A 17771-nucleotide genomic window follows, 5' to 3' on the forward strand; every position below is an offset into this window, starting at 1 on the left:
CGTAAGTAGAGTACAGACTACAGCTATGTAGTTTGCTCATGCAGTTTTTCACCGCACTTCTATTCTGTGCCCTTCATAGATAAGATATTGTTCTCAGGGCGTTTCACTGAGCGGGCGGGCCTGGCTGTGTGTGTGTGTGTACCATAGAGCTATTATCAACGTTACGGTAGGAAAATATGACGTAGAGGCACGCACACACCTTTGGCTTGGAAGGACACACCAGCCGACCATACGACCGAGGGACCTCGCTCCAAGGACAGGCCGACACACCGGCTGCCTCGGCGGGCCGCTCGCTGCTTTCTGTCGGTCGGTCAAGTCGCGTCTGTCCGCCTGGAGATTCTACAACGACTGGTGTCTCAGCTCATCATTCGCCATTTCGCCTAAACACCAGGTATGGGGCTCGCTCGAGTCTAACGGCCGTTCTGGATTGTATGGAAAATGGATTGGGTGCTGACTTTGAATACACGCAGTTGCCGTCCTGCTCTGATCATAATCTTGTTACCGTGTATCACTGCGGCTTTGACACAGCGCGCGTCAGTTGCTAGGGGATACAACGCTATCTCTATAACACCTTTTTAAAGACCCTCCCCTAAAGTTTTGTTTTATTATAGGCCATATCAAATATTTTACTTTGACTAATGATTTGGCTGATATGGTTTTTGCACAAAAACGTTTAATCTTGTTTAAAAAAAAATCTTATATTTAGTGTATGTTGAATTTTAATTGATATTACTGATGCAGCTACTTTAAAATTATCCACTTTTAATTAAAATTAAGCTATATTGTCGGACCTATTTATACTTATATTTATACTTGTATATGTCTGTCTGATCTGTGTGTGTGTGTGTGTCTGTGTGTGTGTGTGTGTGTGTGTGTGTGTGTGTGTGTGTGTGTGTGTGTGTGTGTGTGTGTATTATGAGTGTGTGTGTGTGTGTGTGTGTGTGTGTGTGTGTGTGTCTCTCTCTCTCTCTCTGGATTAATATATTAATTAGGCCTGTATCTTCTGTTTCAGACCACCTTGGACAATGATCCACTGAGAGGAGGTGACAACATGTCCGGCGTTCAGAGAGACACCAGCTCTGCAAACTCAGCAGAAGCCAAGAAAGCAGAGCTGAGAGTGAATGAGAAGAAATGCTGTAAGTACAGAGTCTCCAGTCTCCCACCTCCCACAGTGAGCGATGATTTCACCAACTTCTTCTGCATGGTTGCTCCATAATGTTTCGACTTGAAGAGTTAAAGGCGCTAGTGCAACAACCAGGACATATACCCTTAATCCAGCATCCCACCCACAGACACGGCCAATTGTGCCTGTATGGTCGCCCGACCAAGCCGGAGGTAACACGGGGCCTCGAACCTGTGACCCTCGTGTTGCTAGGCAGGGAATCTACCGCTGCACTATCCGGACGCCGAAACAAAAGATAATCTTGGCTAAGACTTGAGGAAAGATCTCTTCAGCTCATTCAGAACGCTGCAGACCGTCTGGTATTCAACCAACCTAAATTCTCTCATGTCACTCCCCTCTTCCGGGACCTTCACTGGCTTCCCATCTCGGCACGCATCAAATTCAAGACACTGGTACTGGCCTACAGGGCAGTACACCAGACAGCTCCTCTGTACCTGCAATCTATGGTCAGGTTCCAAACCTCTCAGCGCTCCCTTCGCTCCTCCACCAGTGCAGGACGCCTCGCCCCTCCTCCGCTACGGGGGCTAAAAAGTCGCTCATCCCGATTGCGACTCTTCTCGTCCCTGGCACCTCAATGGTGGAACGAGCTGCCACTTTCGGTCAGGACGGCTGAATCACTGCCGATCTTTTGGAAAAGACTAAAGACACACCTTTTCATGCTCCATCTGGGCCCTTCTTGCGCCCAGAACAACTTAACCCTCAACATCTCCAAAACCAAGGAGATGATTGTGGATTTCCGCAAAAATAAAGCTGAACTCCAGCCTTTAATCATAAATGATCAGGCTGTTGAGAAGGTGGAAAGTTTCAAATTCCTGGGGACCACGATCTCCTCTTCTCTTAAATGGAACATCAATGTGAGCCTTATCGTAAAGAAAGCCCACCAACGTTTGTTCTTCCTGAGGCAACTCAGGAAATTCAAAGTCTCAAATATGGGGATGTGTCACTTCTACCGAGCTATGATAGAGAGTGTGCTCACATTCTCTATCACAGTTTGGTTTGGTAACTGTTCAGCTGAAGACAGAGAAGAGCTGAACAGGGTCGTGAAAACGGCATCGAAGATTGTAGGTAAGGATTTGCCGAGATTATCCGATATTTATAACGAGCGCATACTGAAGCTAGGGCTGAAGATAATAAGGGACCCCTCCCATCCAGCCAATGCTCTCTTTGCCCCCCTTCCTTCGGGAAGAAGAGTACGCAGCATCAAATGCCGAACCACTCGTCTGCGTAACAGCTCGTACCCTGAAGCAGTGAGGGCCCTTAACTCCTCCTCAGTTCAGTTCACCACCCCAACTTAATTTTACTCCCTGGTCTTTTAATGCACCAGACACTTTAATGCATTGTGCACTTTTTTTGTTGCACTAGCCGCCTGTGCCTACCCTGCACTGTACACTGTATTGCATACTGTTTTGCATTTTACAGTTGTTTTTGATTGCATGTTCCTACTTTTTATACATTGCAGCAGATGTGTAGTTGTATTGTCTGTCTCTCATGGTCTGTTACTGTGATTGTTTTGTCTGTTGAGCATGCCAAGACAAATTCCAATCAATTTTGGTTGATATGGCAATAAAACTATTGAATCTTGAATCTTGAATCTTCTTGAACTAACTTCTTTCTCTCTCTAAAACATTTTTTTTACTAACTTAACTCTACCACTATTCCTTCAGATGTTGTAGTTGTCAATAGACTGTGTTGCATAGTTGATTGCTCTATTGCTGACAAAAATGTGTTATTGTAAGTCGCTTTGGATAAAAGCATCTGCCAAATGTCGTAATGTAATGTAATGTAATTGGAATATGAAATTCAAATAATGAAATGAACCCCTGATACAAAAATACACGGTCTGACACCTTCTGTGGTTTGGCACTGGAGTCCAGTGCTCCTACTCTCTCCCAGGACATGTTCTGCTTGTTCACATTTCTGCTGCTACTCCCTCTGATGCCAGTCACACACATAGTCTGATCCCAGTCACACACATAGTCTGATCCCAGTCACACACATAGTCTGATCCCAGTCACACACATAGTCTGATCCCAGTCACACACATAGTCTGATCCCAGTCACACACATAGTCTGATGCCAGTCACACACATAGTCTGATGCCAGTCACACACATAGTCTGATCCCAGTCACACACATAGTCTGATGCCAGTCACACACATAGTCTGATCCCAGTCACACACATAGTCTGATCCCAGTCACACACATAGTCTGATCCCAGTTACACACATAGACTGATCCCAGTCTCACACACATAGACTGATCCCAGTCACACACATAGTCTGATCCCAGTCACACACATAGTCTGATCCCAGTCACACACATAGTCTGATGCCAGTCACACACATAGTCTGATGCCAGTCACACACATAGTCTGATCCCAGTCACACACATAGTCTGATGCCAGTCACACACATAGTCTGATCCCAGTCACACACATAGTCTGATCCCAGTCACACACATAGTCTGATCCCAGTCACACACATACTCTGATCCCAGTCACACACACTTAGTCTGATCCCAGTCACACACATAGTCTGATCCCAGTCACACACATACTCTGATCCCAGTCACACACTTAGTCTGATCCCAGTCACACACACTTAGTCTGATCCCAGTCACACACACTTAGTCTGATCCCAGTCACACACACTTAGTCTGATCCCAGTCACACACATAGTCTGATCCCAGTCACACACTTAGTCTGATCCCAGTCACACACATAGTCTGATCCCAGTCACACACATAGTCTGATCCCAGTCACACACTTAGTCTGATCCCAGTCACACACATAGTCTGATCCCAGTCACACACTTAGTCTGATCCCAGTCACACACATAGTCTGATCCCAGTCACACACACTTAGTCTGATCCCAGTCACACACACTTAGTCTGATCCCAGTCACACACATAGTCGGATCCCAGTCACACACTTAGTCTGATCCCAGTCACACACATAGTCTGATCCCAGTCACACACTTAGTCTGATCCCAGTCACACACTTAGTCTGATCCCAGTCACACACATAGTCTGATCCCAGTCACACACTTAGTCTGATCCCAGTCACACACTTAGTCTGATCCCAGTCACACACATAGTCTGATCCCAGTCACACACATAGTCTGATCCCAGTCACACACTTAGTCTGATCCCAGTCACACACTTAGTCTGATCCCAGTCACACACATAGTCTGATCCCAGTCACACACATAGTCTGATCCCAGTCACACACATAGTCTGACCCCAGTCACACACATAGTCTGATCCCAGTCACACACATAGTCTGATCCCAGTCACACACATAGTCTGATCCCAGTCACACACATAGTCTGATCCCAGTCACACACACATAGTCTGATCCCAGTCACACACATAGTCTGATCCCAGTCACACACACATAGTCTGATCCCAGTCACACACATAGTCTGATCCCAGTCACACACTTAGTCTGATCCCAGTCACACACATACTCTGATCCCAGTCACACACATAGTCTGATCCCAGTCACACACTTAGTCTGATCCCAGTCACACACATACTCTGATCCCAGTCACACACATACTCTGATCCCAGTCACACACATAGTCTGATCCCAGTCACACACTTAGTCTGATCCCAGTCACACACATACTCTGATCCCAGTCACACACACTTAGTCTGATCCCAGTCACACACATAGTCTGATCCCAGTCACACACATACTCTGATCCCAGTCACACACATACTCTGATCCCAGTCACACACATAGTCTGATCCCAGTCACACACTTAGTCTGATCCCAGTCACACACATACTCTGATCCCAGTCACACACATACTCTGATCCCAGTCACACACATACTCTGATCCCAGTCACACACATAGTCTGATCCCAGTCACACACACTTAGTCTGATCCCAGTCACACACTTAGTCTGATCCCAGTCACACACACTTAGTCTGATCCCAGTCACACACATAGTCTGATCCCAGTCACACACATAGTCTGATCCCAGTCACACACTTAGTCTGATCCCAGTCACACACATAGTCTGATCCCAGTCACACACATAGTCTGATCCCAGTCACACACTTAGTCTGATCCCAGTCACACACATAGTCTGATCCCAGTCACACACATAGTCTGATCCCAGTCACACACTTAGTCTGATCCCAGTCACACACATAGTCTGATCCCAGTCACACACACTTAGTCTGATCCCAGTCACACACACATAGTCTGATCCCAGTCACACACATAGTCTGATCCCAGTCACACACATACTCTGATCCCAGTCACACACATAGTCTGACCCCAGTCACACACATAGTCTGACCCCAGTCACACACATAGTCTGATCCCAGTCACACACATACTCTGATCCCAGTCACACACATAGTCTGATCCCAGTCACACACATACTCTGATCCCAGTCACACACATAGTCTGATCCCAGTCACACACATACTCTGATCCCAGTCACACACATAGTCTGATCCCAGTCAGATCCCATTTTAATCACCATTTAAAGGTTTCCGTTTTCTGGAACAATTACCGTAAATTCCGGACTATAAGCCGCACCTTTTTTCCCGTTTTTTGGCCTTTTTTGGCCCCTGCGGCTTATATAACAGTGCGGGTTATCTATGGATTTTTTCAAAAAAAAAAAAAAAAAAATCTCTCTTTTTTAGCACTCTTTCTAACTATAAAGCCACTTCTGTTTTAATTTCCTCTCTTGCCCTCTTTTCACCACACTGTATGACACTGTATGACACTGTATGACACTGTGTGCACTGTAAATAACAACACAGGTGGTGTTGTGTTATGTTGTTTTGTTGAAATGTTAATAAATGGGAGCATTACATATGGTAATTAAACATTAAAACACAATAAAAAAAAAAAAAACCATTAAAACACCCGCGGCTTATAGTCCGGTGCGGCTTATATAAGAAAAAAATAGTCAACTTTGAAGGTGCGGCTTATACACCGGTGCGCCTTATAGTCCGGAATTTACGGTATAATGTTATATGAAAAATAGTACTCAGATCCTGCACATTTGAGTCTCCCTCGTTTTACGTAACTTTGCACAATTCCACATTTCTTTAGTTCAATATGTTTTCGGTCGATCTCTTCTCATGTGTGCACCTGTCTTGTGTTTAGCATGGGCCTCACATATGACCAACACTCCAATGGTGATCGTAATGATTGGCCTGCCTGCAAGAGGAAAGACCTACATGTCGAAGAAACTCACACGTTACCTCAACTGGATAGGAGTGCCGACCAAAGGTAGAGGATGACATAATGTTTTCTTTTCAGTTTTCCTTTCACATGTTTTGGGGACAAAACGTTTATCATTTCAAAGCTACAGGTTACAGGCAATCTTCACTTGCAAGTTTTCTTTAGCTTGAAATAAGTGCCATATTCAACCTTTTGAAATTCCAGGTGTATTCTGGCCTACAAACTATTGTGCCTTAATTAGGCACAAGGTCAGTTTTAAATCAACGTTTAAATCTCTCTGGGATGGAAGTCTCCCGAGTTTATCTAAAGGACATCTTCAGAGGAGGATCTTATGGTTTATCTGCCAAAGCTGTTCAACCCTGATTTGGGGCCCAGCAGCGGTTCAATCAGGTCACACGGCACTGGTTTAACTTGCTTAGCGTATCAGATTGATTAGGTTCATCATATGAAGACAGTTGAAACTGTGACAAGTCATTTGTCGATCACAGGAAAGTATATTTCATTGATTTTCAAATACTTTCCAGTGATTGGCTAAACTGTATTAGTATTGCTGTGTGTGGCAAACCCCACCTAACTGGGCGCCATTTATAGAATAAAATGCATTGCAAAACAGCTCAAAAAGGCATGAAAACTCGAGTCTGCACACTAGAGATAGCTCCCATGAAACATTTATTGGTAGCCTCATGTGTATTGTATAACATTTCAGGCGCAAGTCCCTCCTCAGACATGTGTGCTTGCCCCCGAAACGTTAAGCTAAGTTCGTTAAGTTAGCTAATAGCGCTGGTCACTGCACGGTCAAGGGCAGAATGCTGACGTTGTGTGTTGGTTTTGCAGTGTTTAACTTGGGTGTGTACCGAAGAGAAGCTGTCAGAGCTTATAAGTCCTATAACTTCTTCCGCCACGACAACAAGGAAGCCATGGAAATAAGAAAGTAAGTTCCACTCTGTAAAAAAACATGGAGAAAAGCTGTTGATTTATGCTGCATTTATGCTGAATATATCAGATTTACCAGGGGTGACGTGGTCATTACGACAGGACCCCCTTCAATTGCTCTTGGTCGGAAAGAGCGACAAACATGGACGCTCGTTTTCTCGTGGCTGGTGTTTTCGCACTAAAAGCAAGTAGTGGCTCATTATGGTAGCTACATCGGCCATAATGTGCAACTACTAAAAATAAATAATAGCTACTATGAACAGAATAACAAAATATATAACTTTTTACAGTCAATTGGTGCCACGGACTCCATACGTCCCGCCATTGTTGTAGTCCCGAATCCTCATGCAACATCACAACGTCGGAAACTCGTGTAGCATCGAAATCTCCGAAATTCCCACTGGTAAATACGACATTGAAGGGGCCGTTCATGTGCTCACAACTCGTAAATACTGGTAAATCCGATATATCCGGGGAGCACATGAATGCGGCATTACTCCCATCATAATATGCTCTGATTCATTCTTATTCACATGGTGCACATCAGTGGTTAGGGAGGTGGTAGCATCACTGACTATGAGCAACACTGTATACTAGGGGTGTCACGATACACTCAATTCACGATACGATACGATACACGATATTGGGTTCACGATAACGATACGATTATTTTAACAATTCTTTTTTTGCGATCGATTTGTAAGTTGAGGGGGCATCCTCCACGCTAATTTGAGTAATTTTCACCATTTTCATCCTCCGTGTCTGTAACGTCCCTCGTCTGTTCAAACAAAGCAATGAAAAGGAGAGCGAGCAATGCAATCAGATGCAGATCAGTGCCACCATGTTCAGCTTCTTTTTCTCACGATATGAGATTTCATCTCAATGATACATGTTGTCATGTTTTGATATCGCGATATATTGTGGGACGATATTTTGTGACATCCCTACTGTATACACAGTATAAGGGAAAGATCATGTTTCCCAGAGTCAACCTGAGTCTGTTGTGTTCACTCTGCAGCCTCCACTGCTGCACCGATGACTAAGCTGTTTTTATTTTATCTACGTCAGCCTAGTGTCTAAACCAGGGATGCACTGATGTGAACATTTTGGACGATACTGATAACCAATGTTAACATTGCTGATAATCAAATGTTGTAGATAGTGAAAAACACATGTAAACACTGAATTTGGAAAAAGTAATGTCTATCTTTATTTCCAAAACACTTGGAAAAGCCCATCAATCTAACTGTCCCTCATTGTTTCCTCTCAATATGAACATTTTGGCCACTACAATAACCGATATTAACGGTTATTGTAGTTATCGGTTAATATGAATTATTATCGCTGTTATTTTGCTCATCATCATCAGCCAACATCAGCCAATTACCTAAGACTGGCATTGATCAACTTATCACGCGCACACACACACACACACACACGCACACGCACACACACTCACGCACACACACGCACACGCACACGCACACGCACACGCACACACACACACACACACACACACACACACACACACACACACACACACACAGAGAGTATGAGCACCAAATCTAAGTGGTTAGTGGTTTGTATTCAGATCAGTTGGAAATCAGTCCCTAGTTCTCCTTAATGATGAATGTAGGATAAAAATGTCATTTCAATGGGTTTTTGCAGTGCGTTGCCTCCATTAAACTGTCACAGGCTTTGCGGCTGACCTAGATATGAAACAAGCTGCTGATCTTCTGTTCCATGTCATTTACATCTCACATGCAACACATCCATAATGAACTGCAACAGAAGCCTTACAGTAGGCTATTGCCACGCCCCTTTCCTCCTACAGGCAGTGTGCTCTGGTGGCTCTGCAGGATGTGAAGGCCTACCTGATGGACGAGGGAGGCCAAATTGCAGTGAGTCTTCTTCCATCCGCCTTTCTGTCTATGTCTGCCTGTGTCTCTCTCCCTCTCTCTCTCTCTCCCTCCCTCTCTCTCTCTCTCTCTCTCCCTCCCTCTCCCTCCCTCCCTCTCTCCCTCTCTCTCTCTCTCTCTTCCTATCTCCCTCTCTCTCCCCCCCCCCCCTCTCTCTCTCTCTCTCTCTCTCTCTCTCTCTCTCTCGTAGTGGAGCAGATTAAATGCATTTTTATAGGAAAATCATTCACAATTGGAAAGAAGTACCAAGATTGGCACAAGTATTTCTTGGAGATTGTTCTTTTGTTAAAAACTCATTAGCCACCCAAAAATCAATGTGGCAACCACTTTTCCAAGATGGACACCATTTCCAGCCTAGAAGAAATAAAAAAAATTGTAGACTTTTTTGTAGTCAAATATTTAAAACATCTGGAACAGACACACATCTGCCATGGGAGATTCTTCATCCTAAACTGTCCTAAACATCATTTCACCACAGGACACACAACTGGATCTGATCTTTCACCTTTTCGTTCCTTTTGCATTCAGGTGTTTGATGCAACCAACACGACACGCGAGAGGAGAGACCTCATTCTGGAGTTTGTCAAAGACAACGCATTCAAGGTCAAATAAGTAACATCAACCTTTCTATTTTGCAATCATGTCATCTCCTCTGTTTGCCTTCAATGGAAATTGGACTTTGATAAGTAAATGTAGAATTGTCTTTATCTATCAAGGCATAATGATTTGACAGTTGCAGTAGGGCTGGGCGATAATTCAATATTGTCAATTGTTGTCTTTCAGTGGAATCAAACCACGATGATATGGTGATTTTAGGATATTTTTTGTGACACACAATTCTCATGTCGAAATGGATAACAAGCAAGGTATATTTAAAAACTCTTGACAAGATGAGGCATAAAACATTTGAAAGAATATTTGAAAATCAAATTTTTCTCACACCTAACATTTGTGTGTATTGCAATTCACTGGGATGGACTTGAATTTGATTATTTAACGTGATTTTAGCATACGGGAGCCATTTCTTAATACTCAAGATTCAAGATTCAAGATTTTTATTGTCACTCCATGGTACAAGTATCACGTGTGAAATTCTTGTGCTGTGGACTCCGTTTACAACATAGTACAAATATAACAGGGCATATGAGTGCAAAAACAACAAGAGACACAACACGCAATAAGGCAGTATAGTGATAAGACAAGTCAGAGACAGTGGCATATTCACTGCACATAGGTGCACATGTCATGTGCATACTTTAGACGTGCTTAAACATTTTAAATTCGACGTATTTGACATACAGGTGCAAATAGCATATACCTTATTAAACATACAATTAAACATTAGACATACGTAATGGTAGCAGCTACAGTACGGTACAGTACGGCTACTACACTATTTGTGTATGTTAACACATTGAATGCCAGCCATGTTTTCATTCCTGTAGGTAAGTTGTGCCAGGGGTGTTTTTGACGATTCTGGCTCATTTTAGAACAGCCGAGGATTCTTTTCTGTTAAGAATTCATGAACACCAATCATCTAAAAATAACTAATAGAATGTGTGCTTTCTCTGTCTAAAAGAGTTAGTTTGCAGAGTTAGTAGTTATGTAGATATTAGCCGTTGAGTACAGCATGGTTTCAGCGTCTGGAAATTTATTCAGAGATAAATGGCTTTTTGTGAAACAGTCACTTTAACCATTCATTTTTGGCATCAGTAAGACCGTCAGACATTCTAAACAATAGTTTTGAACAGTAATTTCCTCCATAACAACAGGAAACACCCCTCTCATTCAAACTCCTCCCTCCGTGTGTCTTCTCCTCCTTCCTCCTAACAGCGGGCGTGTCAGAAGCGCGTTGTGCTGCCTGCCTGTCTGTCTGCGTGCCTGCCTGCCTGCTTGCCTGCGTGCGGGGACGAGTCTGAAATGGATTACTGTAAAATCGCCAAGCCATTTCCTTGAATGGCTTGCTCCCGCGGTGTGTGTGTGTGTGTGTGTGTGTGTGTGTGTGTGTGTGTGTGTGTGTGTGTGTTCGCGCGTTGCTCCGCGGCTCTGGGGGGAAGAGATCTCTGTCCGTTCTGTGTGTGTGTCCGGGCTTCTGACTGTAAAATCGCCAAGCCATTTCCGCGGGAGGCGGCTGCTTTTGGGTCCCGTGGCTGTGGCTTCTCTCGGTCTCTGTCGCCACTTAGTGGTCGGTAAAATAGATTACACACATGCTCTTGCTCCAAATAGTTATCTCGAAGATGTAAAAGGGGTTGATTGATGTCCCACCGTCAAAAAAAATAAATGTTTATGTAAGACGAGTTAGCTCGTCCTTGGCACTTAAGCGCTGGATTATGTAAGACGAGTTAGGTCGTCTCTGGCACTTAATGTGTTAAGGAGTCTCGTGGCCTGCGGGAAGAAACTGTTCCTCAAGCGATTTGTGCGTGCTTTTGGAACCCTGTTCAACATTTCAATATCAGGGGGGAAATGGTCCTTATGATGATATCATGATTTTGATTTCAGCCATATCGCCCAGCCCTACGTCGTATGCGAGTGTATATGTTCCTGAGCTGCTCTCTGTTCAACAGGTGTTCTTTGTGGAGTCAGTGTGCGACGACCCAGAGGTCATCGCTGCTAATATTCTGGTATGTCACCAACTTGACTGTGTCAAACCCAGAAGCTATTAATACCCAGACTATCTACACTATTTGTTATGTGCTGTTAGTGTTAGTACTGTCATGTCATTGCTTGAACGTGTTGAACACCTTCAACAGGAAGTGAAGGTTTCGAGCCCAGACTATCCTGAGAGACACAGAGAGAGAGTCATGGACGACTTCCTCAAACGCATAGAGTGCTACAAGGTCACCTACCAACCGCTAGACCCTGACGAATATGATAAGTAAGAATGTAGCTCACCGCTTCTCTTTATGGATGTTATTTAAACGGGCCATCGACTGCCACTCTCTTATGCTACTGTTTCAATTAAAAACATATGACTGGCTTAGCGGAACGTGTTTTTCAGATCAGAATGCTTTTGAAATCATGTCCAGAGCGCTTCCAAAGCGGACAGACCACAGCGCACGAAGCGTTTTTTTTTTTTTTTTTTTTTCCTCTGCCGTTCGCATGGCCCAGCTCAGTCATGTTCACTCAATCATCGTATGCAAATCAAGGCCTCGGTCTAAAATACAGTTGAAAAAGTGACATAGACGCGCTTTTCCTCCAAATGATGTTCAACTTATTTCACACTAGCCACCAAGAGTGCTTATAAACGCCAGGTGCAGTCCTCGGAAGAGGTGCGGTCCTCGGAAGAGGTGCGGTCCTCGGAAGAGGTGCGGTCCTCGGAAGAGGTGCGGTCCTCGGAAGAGGTGCGGTCCTCGGAAGAGGTGCGGTCCTCGGAAGAGGTGCGGTCCTCGGAAGAGGTGCGGTCCTCGGAAGAGGAGCGCTCCTAGCGCGTCCTTATCATAGAGAATGAATTGCAGAAAGGCGCTGGCTTCTCAAAGACACGTTCCCTGTGGACACGGCCGCTTACTCCTCTATTGTGTCATTTTACTAAGTTTTGTAAACTGGGCAGTATAAATCTGTGCATAAACCTACATGCATCATTTTGGGAAATTACACCATGCAGTTTAGAAAACAACCACTAGATGGAGAGAGAAAACAAGCCATTTGAGTCAGCCCGTACGATTCATTTCCCCACACAGGGACCTGTCTTTTATCAAGGTGGTGGACGTGGGTCGGCGCTTCCTGGTGAACCGGGTGCAGGACTACATCCAGAGTAAGATTGTGTACTACCTCATGAACATCCACGTGCACTCTCACTCCATCTACCTGTGTCGGCATGGAGAGAGCAACCACAACGTTGAGGGCCGCATCGGCGGAGACTCGGGACTTTCTCCCCGGGGGAAACAGGTACGTTTGCCCAGGTCCTCTCCCATCACCCTCATTTGATCAACATCAGTCTTAGGGGGACGGCACGGTGGCTCAGTGGTTGGTTAGTACTGTTGCCTCACAGCAAGAAGGCCCCGGATTCGAACCCCGGTCCATCCCAGGTCCTTTCTGTGTGGAGTTTGCATGATCTCCCCATGTTCGTGTGGGTTTCCTCTGGGTGCTCTGGTTTCCTCCCACCATCAAAAGACATGTATGTTAGGGTTAAGACTCCTGTCAGTGCTCCTGACCCAGGCACTGGCTAAAGAACTGGAGTTGGTCCCCGGGCGCTGCACTGCGGCTGCCCACTGCTCCTAGTTCTAGGAAGGTTCCTAGTAGAGGATGGGTCAAATGCAGAGGATGAATTTCCCCATGGAGATAAATAAAGGATAACTTAACTTATCCTGAAACAAAAGAGAAGCTGTTGTGTTTTTGATCACTCAGTGGTCATGTGATCTGACTTAACAGAAGTTTATCATACTTGGATTCAATCTTGCTGAACACAAAAATCTAAATATCATAAGCTACAATTTATAATGAGCATTTGACCCATGACCTTTATCGCACTTAATCCCCTCCCTTTCCCATGTTTCCTGTCTCCTCCCACTGTACACGATCTAATGAAGCCCAAATACCAACCAATACCAAACACAAGCTGGCTGGATAGATGTATAGATGGATGGGTGATGAAACCTCTCTTCTGTCTCTCTCACGCTCAGTTTTCTCATGCCCTGCGCGAGTTTGTCGAGGAGCACAAGCTGTCAGACTTGAAGGTGTGGACCAGCCAGCTGAGGAGGACCATCCAGACAGCGGAGGAGCTGGGCGTGCCCTACGAACAGTGGAAGATCCTCAACGAGATCGATGCTGTCAGTACGCCCGCATCTAAACCACTGACATTTCACCTCTAGCTACACTATGATAAGAGTGCCTATAGTCTCACGCAACTGTGGCTTGGATCCACAGAAAATATAATGTCTTTTCTTCACAGCGATGCTAAAAAATATTGTGCAGTTTAAGCATGTTACTTTGCAAAGTGCAGTGGCATCTGATATCAGCACAAACTCTGTCTTCTCCTCCTCCAGGGTGTGTGTGAAGAGATGTCCTACGAGATGATCCAGAGCTCATTCCCTGAGGAGTTTGCTTTGAGGGACCAGGACAAGTACCACTATCGCTACCCAGGAGGAGAGGTGAGTGACCCGGCTGTACCTTTCTCCATTGTGAAAACAGGACTTTGTGTCACTGTGACATTGTCACTTATGCCTACCCCACACTACAGGATTTTCAAATCCTTGAAGATTATAAAAATCTTGAGAGCCCACACACTACAGGACAGAGAGAGCCGATTTTTTAACATTTCAATCTTGGGACACACACACAATCGCGTCTGTTCAAACGCAACCCCACACACTAGAAGATTATGCCGAAGATTCCCTTGGAAGCAGGGCTCGACGTTAACTTTTAAAATGCCTATTCAGTGTGCGCACCGGGTGTAGTAGTGTCATTTCGTTTTCTAAACAAATTTTATTTTTTGTTTTTATAATGCATTTGCACTGAAAGGATTTGTTTAACTAATATTTGCGCGGACAGCCGCGTCCATTCGGGGTGTAGGCCTAACTGTGCACGGCCAGGCGAAAACCGTCTGCACAGGTGTCTTGTGGAGGGGGCGTCTGCTGATTTGACTCACTTTTCCGTGCGGACACTCGCCGATGCGGGAAGCTGAGACCTAAGCACTTGTTGTAGGCTACATGCTTTGCAGTATAGCATTTCGTTTTCCGTCCCGTTCAAAGACGCACGGGTATTTCACCTCGATGACAATTTCCTCGTTCTTTGTTTCTGTGCGGGGCTGCGAGCGGACGCGGACCAGATTATTTTGCGAAAAACTGTAATGGAAACGCAGCTACTACTGGCTCTCTGCTCAAGATGCAATCGCCTGTCGGGTTGTAAATATCTAACATGTTAGATATGCCCGATTCACAATCGGGAAGAGGCAGTCTTCCCGATTGTGAATCTTTGAACCCCACACACTACAGGATCATTTGGGAAGATTATCTGCCCGACGCGCTTCAAATTGGGAGCACCCCCGAGAAAATCGGGAGGGGGGAATCTTGACCATAATCTTGCAAATTATCCTGTAGTGTGGGGTAGGCATTAGGCGTCTTTATGGAACACACCACAGATGTGGGTAGACCACGCCCTGCGCCCGCCTACGCAGCAGTCCTTCAAATCCTTGAAAGTTTGTAAATACATACAGTAAATAGACATGGTTGAAAGTGCTTGAATTTATATATTTTATGCAAGAATAGAAATTGAGATTTTTACAGATTGTAACAGTGTTCACACATTCAAGCCTCTCTTTAGTTGTCGTCTGTGAGCTTCTATAAAGCCTGCTAGCTCTCATTATAAAGTTTCTCAGTGTTGTAGCGGTCATTGATCCATGTCTCAAACTATGCTCTGTTGGCGCCTTGAATTTGAGAGAATTGGGCCTGGAAAGAATGTTTAAGAAGGTGTGGGAACCCTGTGTGATCCTTCTGGATGAGGCTGAGCTTGTCTCTTCTGGCTCACTAGTCCTACCAGGATCTTGTCCAGCGGTTGGAGCCGGTTATCATGGAGTTAGAGAGACAGGGCAATGTGTTGGTCATCTGCCACCAGGCCGTGATGCGCTGTCTGCTCGCCTACTTCCTGGACAAGAGTGCAGGTCAGAAGACAAGACAGACCCCTGGGGGTGACCCCTGGGGGTTTCCTTCATATAGGAACCCCACACCAAATACATGCAATATCCTGGTTGCTGATGTGGTGCCTCCTCTGGTCGTTAGGGGCGCCTGTTCGGAGGGAGGGGAATAGCGTGATCCTCCCACGTGCTATGTCCTACCGGTGAAGCTTCCCCTGTCAGGTGAAAAGAAGCGGCTGGCTAACTGCCCATGTCTCGGAGGAAGCATGTAGCCAGTTTCGGCTCTCCCCAGATCGGCAGAGGGTGGAGCAGCAACCAGGATAAATAAATTAAAATTAGCACTAATGGGGGATAAAGATGGGATAAAAAAAATCGGGGGGGGGGGGGCGGGACAGACATCTTCACAGGACACACGTATATCTGCACAAGCTTACAACTACACCATGTCGCACGCGTGCACGCACACACACACACACACACACACACACACACACGCACACACACACACACACACACACACACACACACACACACACACACACACACACACACACACACTCTAGATCTTCTGTTTTTGTTTTTCTTCGTCCCATAGATGATCTACCATACATGAAATGTCCACTCCACACAGTGCTGAAGCTCACCCCTGTTGCATATGGTAAGTCTTTTACCTGAGACAATCGTGCTGCAGCTCGCACAGTTATGACTCTGACACCCTACCAGTTCAATGTGTTCATCATTTGCACGTTTTCACACTATTTTCTCCCCCAGGTTGTAAAGTAGACATGTTTGATCTGAACGTGGAGGCAGTGAACACACATCGCGACAGACCTCTTGTAAGTCTTTGTGGATCTTGCTGATAATATTATTGTTGCTGCATAAAATTAGCATTTGGCCTTGTGGAATGAAAACCCCCAGTTGATCATGAATGCTAAATGTTTGGCTATTCAAAGCTGATCTCAGAATAACACATCCTATCTCTGAGCCTTGTTGTGCCTGCTAGTCCAATGCACTTGTGATGCAATCGCTCTTCGCCCCCTATTTATAAGGCTTTGCTTCCTTGACTCCATAGCATAGACCCTTCTCACAGGGGCCATTTTGTGTCAAAAAGGCAGGGTAAACACAGGTGCAAGCAAAACACTAATGAGGGTTTCCAACTTCCATGATTGGAATTTGGAAACCCTCATTAGTGTTCTGTTTGCACCTGTGTTTACCCTGCCTTTTCGACACAAAATGGCCCCCGTGAAAAGGGTCTATTGCTCACATCCCCGTTCTGTCCTACTCATACTTCTATAAGATAACAGCTGAGAATGTTCCCGTTTGCTTTGACCTCGCTAATTCATCAAACTGGCTCCAGCTTATGTCTGATTATGTGAGTCGTTAACATGGTCATCATTTATGTACCTTCATGGAAGCCATGGCTGATCACGCCTCCTTGCTTGCCTGGACTGTAATCACTCTGCTCTGATCATCTCCTGTCACTGATTTGTGCCAAAGGATTATATTGTCCTAGTTCTGTATAAAGGCTTATTTTCTTGATTGGAAAAGGTGCTAGTTTGCCTGTTCTGTGCAATTAGTTATAATTGCACATTACCTTTGTTTGTTGTGTGGTGGAGTTATGCAGTGGAATTATTCCCGTTTCCTTTAAAGACCTTGGTTGTCTTAGGGAGGAGATATGGCTCTAACCTACCCCACGCAAGGAACGCATGCGCAAAACCAAAAGCGAGCACCCGGCCATCGCAAGCTGTCGGCTGACATAGTAAACGCCTATAGATTAAGTAATCCAAGGGCATAGATCATCATAAAAATGTTCTACGATTACAAAAAGCATACATTACATTACATTACATTGTCATTTAGCAGACGCTTTTACCCAAAACAACTTGTGCATCACAGTCTTCATCAGCTACCTTATAGGAATAAGTAGCATTCATTGATATAGTTGAAGGTATATACAG

At 45.0% G+C, this 17771-nt stretch overlaps 1 protein-coding gene across 1 annotated transcript in view; it reads left to right on the forward strand.

Moving 5' to 3' along the window:
• The first annotated feature begins 348 nt into the window (after window positions 1-348).
• The window catches only part of pfkfb2b (6-phosphofructo-2-kinase/fructose-2,6-biphosphatase 2b), a 20752-nt gene continuing 3329 nt past the window's right edge, over window positions 349-17771 (forward strand). Inside the window, exons 1-14 of the mRNA XM_083661783.1 lie at window positions 349-391; window positions 1013-1136; window positions 6316-6441; window positions 7228-7324; window positions 9161-9227; window positions 9774-9848; window positions 11810-11866; window positions 11996-12120; window positions 12923-13130; window positions 13865-14011; window positions 14228-14332; window positions 15711-15840; window positions 16409-16471; window positions 16585-16649. Coding sequence (XP_083517909.1) covers window positions 1052-1136; window positions 6316-6441; window positions 7228-7324; window positions 9161-9227; window positions 9774-9848; window positions 11810-11866; window positions 11996-12120; window positions 12923-13130; window positions 13865-14011; window positions 14228-14332; window positions 15711-15840; window positions 16409-16471; window positions 16585-16649 — 1350 coding nt within the window. The 5' untranslated portion in view covers window positions 349-391; window positions 1013-1051. The remainder of the gene's footprint in view (window positions 392-1012; window positions 1137-6315; window positions 6442-7227; window positions 7325-9160; window positions 9228-9773; window positions 9849-11809; window positions 11867-11995; window positions 12121-12922; window positions 13131-13864; window positions 14012-14227; window positions 14333-15710; window positions 15841-16408; window positions 16472-16584; window positions 16650-17771) is intronic.

The sequence above is a fragment of the Poromitra crassiceps genome (assembly GCF_964638095.1).
Source record: "Poromitra crassiceps genome assembly, chromosome: 27".
Classification (NCBI taxonomy): Eukaryota; Metazoa; Chordata; class Actinopteri; order Beryciformes; family Melamphaidae; genus Poromitra; species Poromitra crassiceps.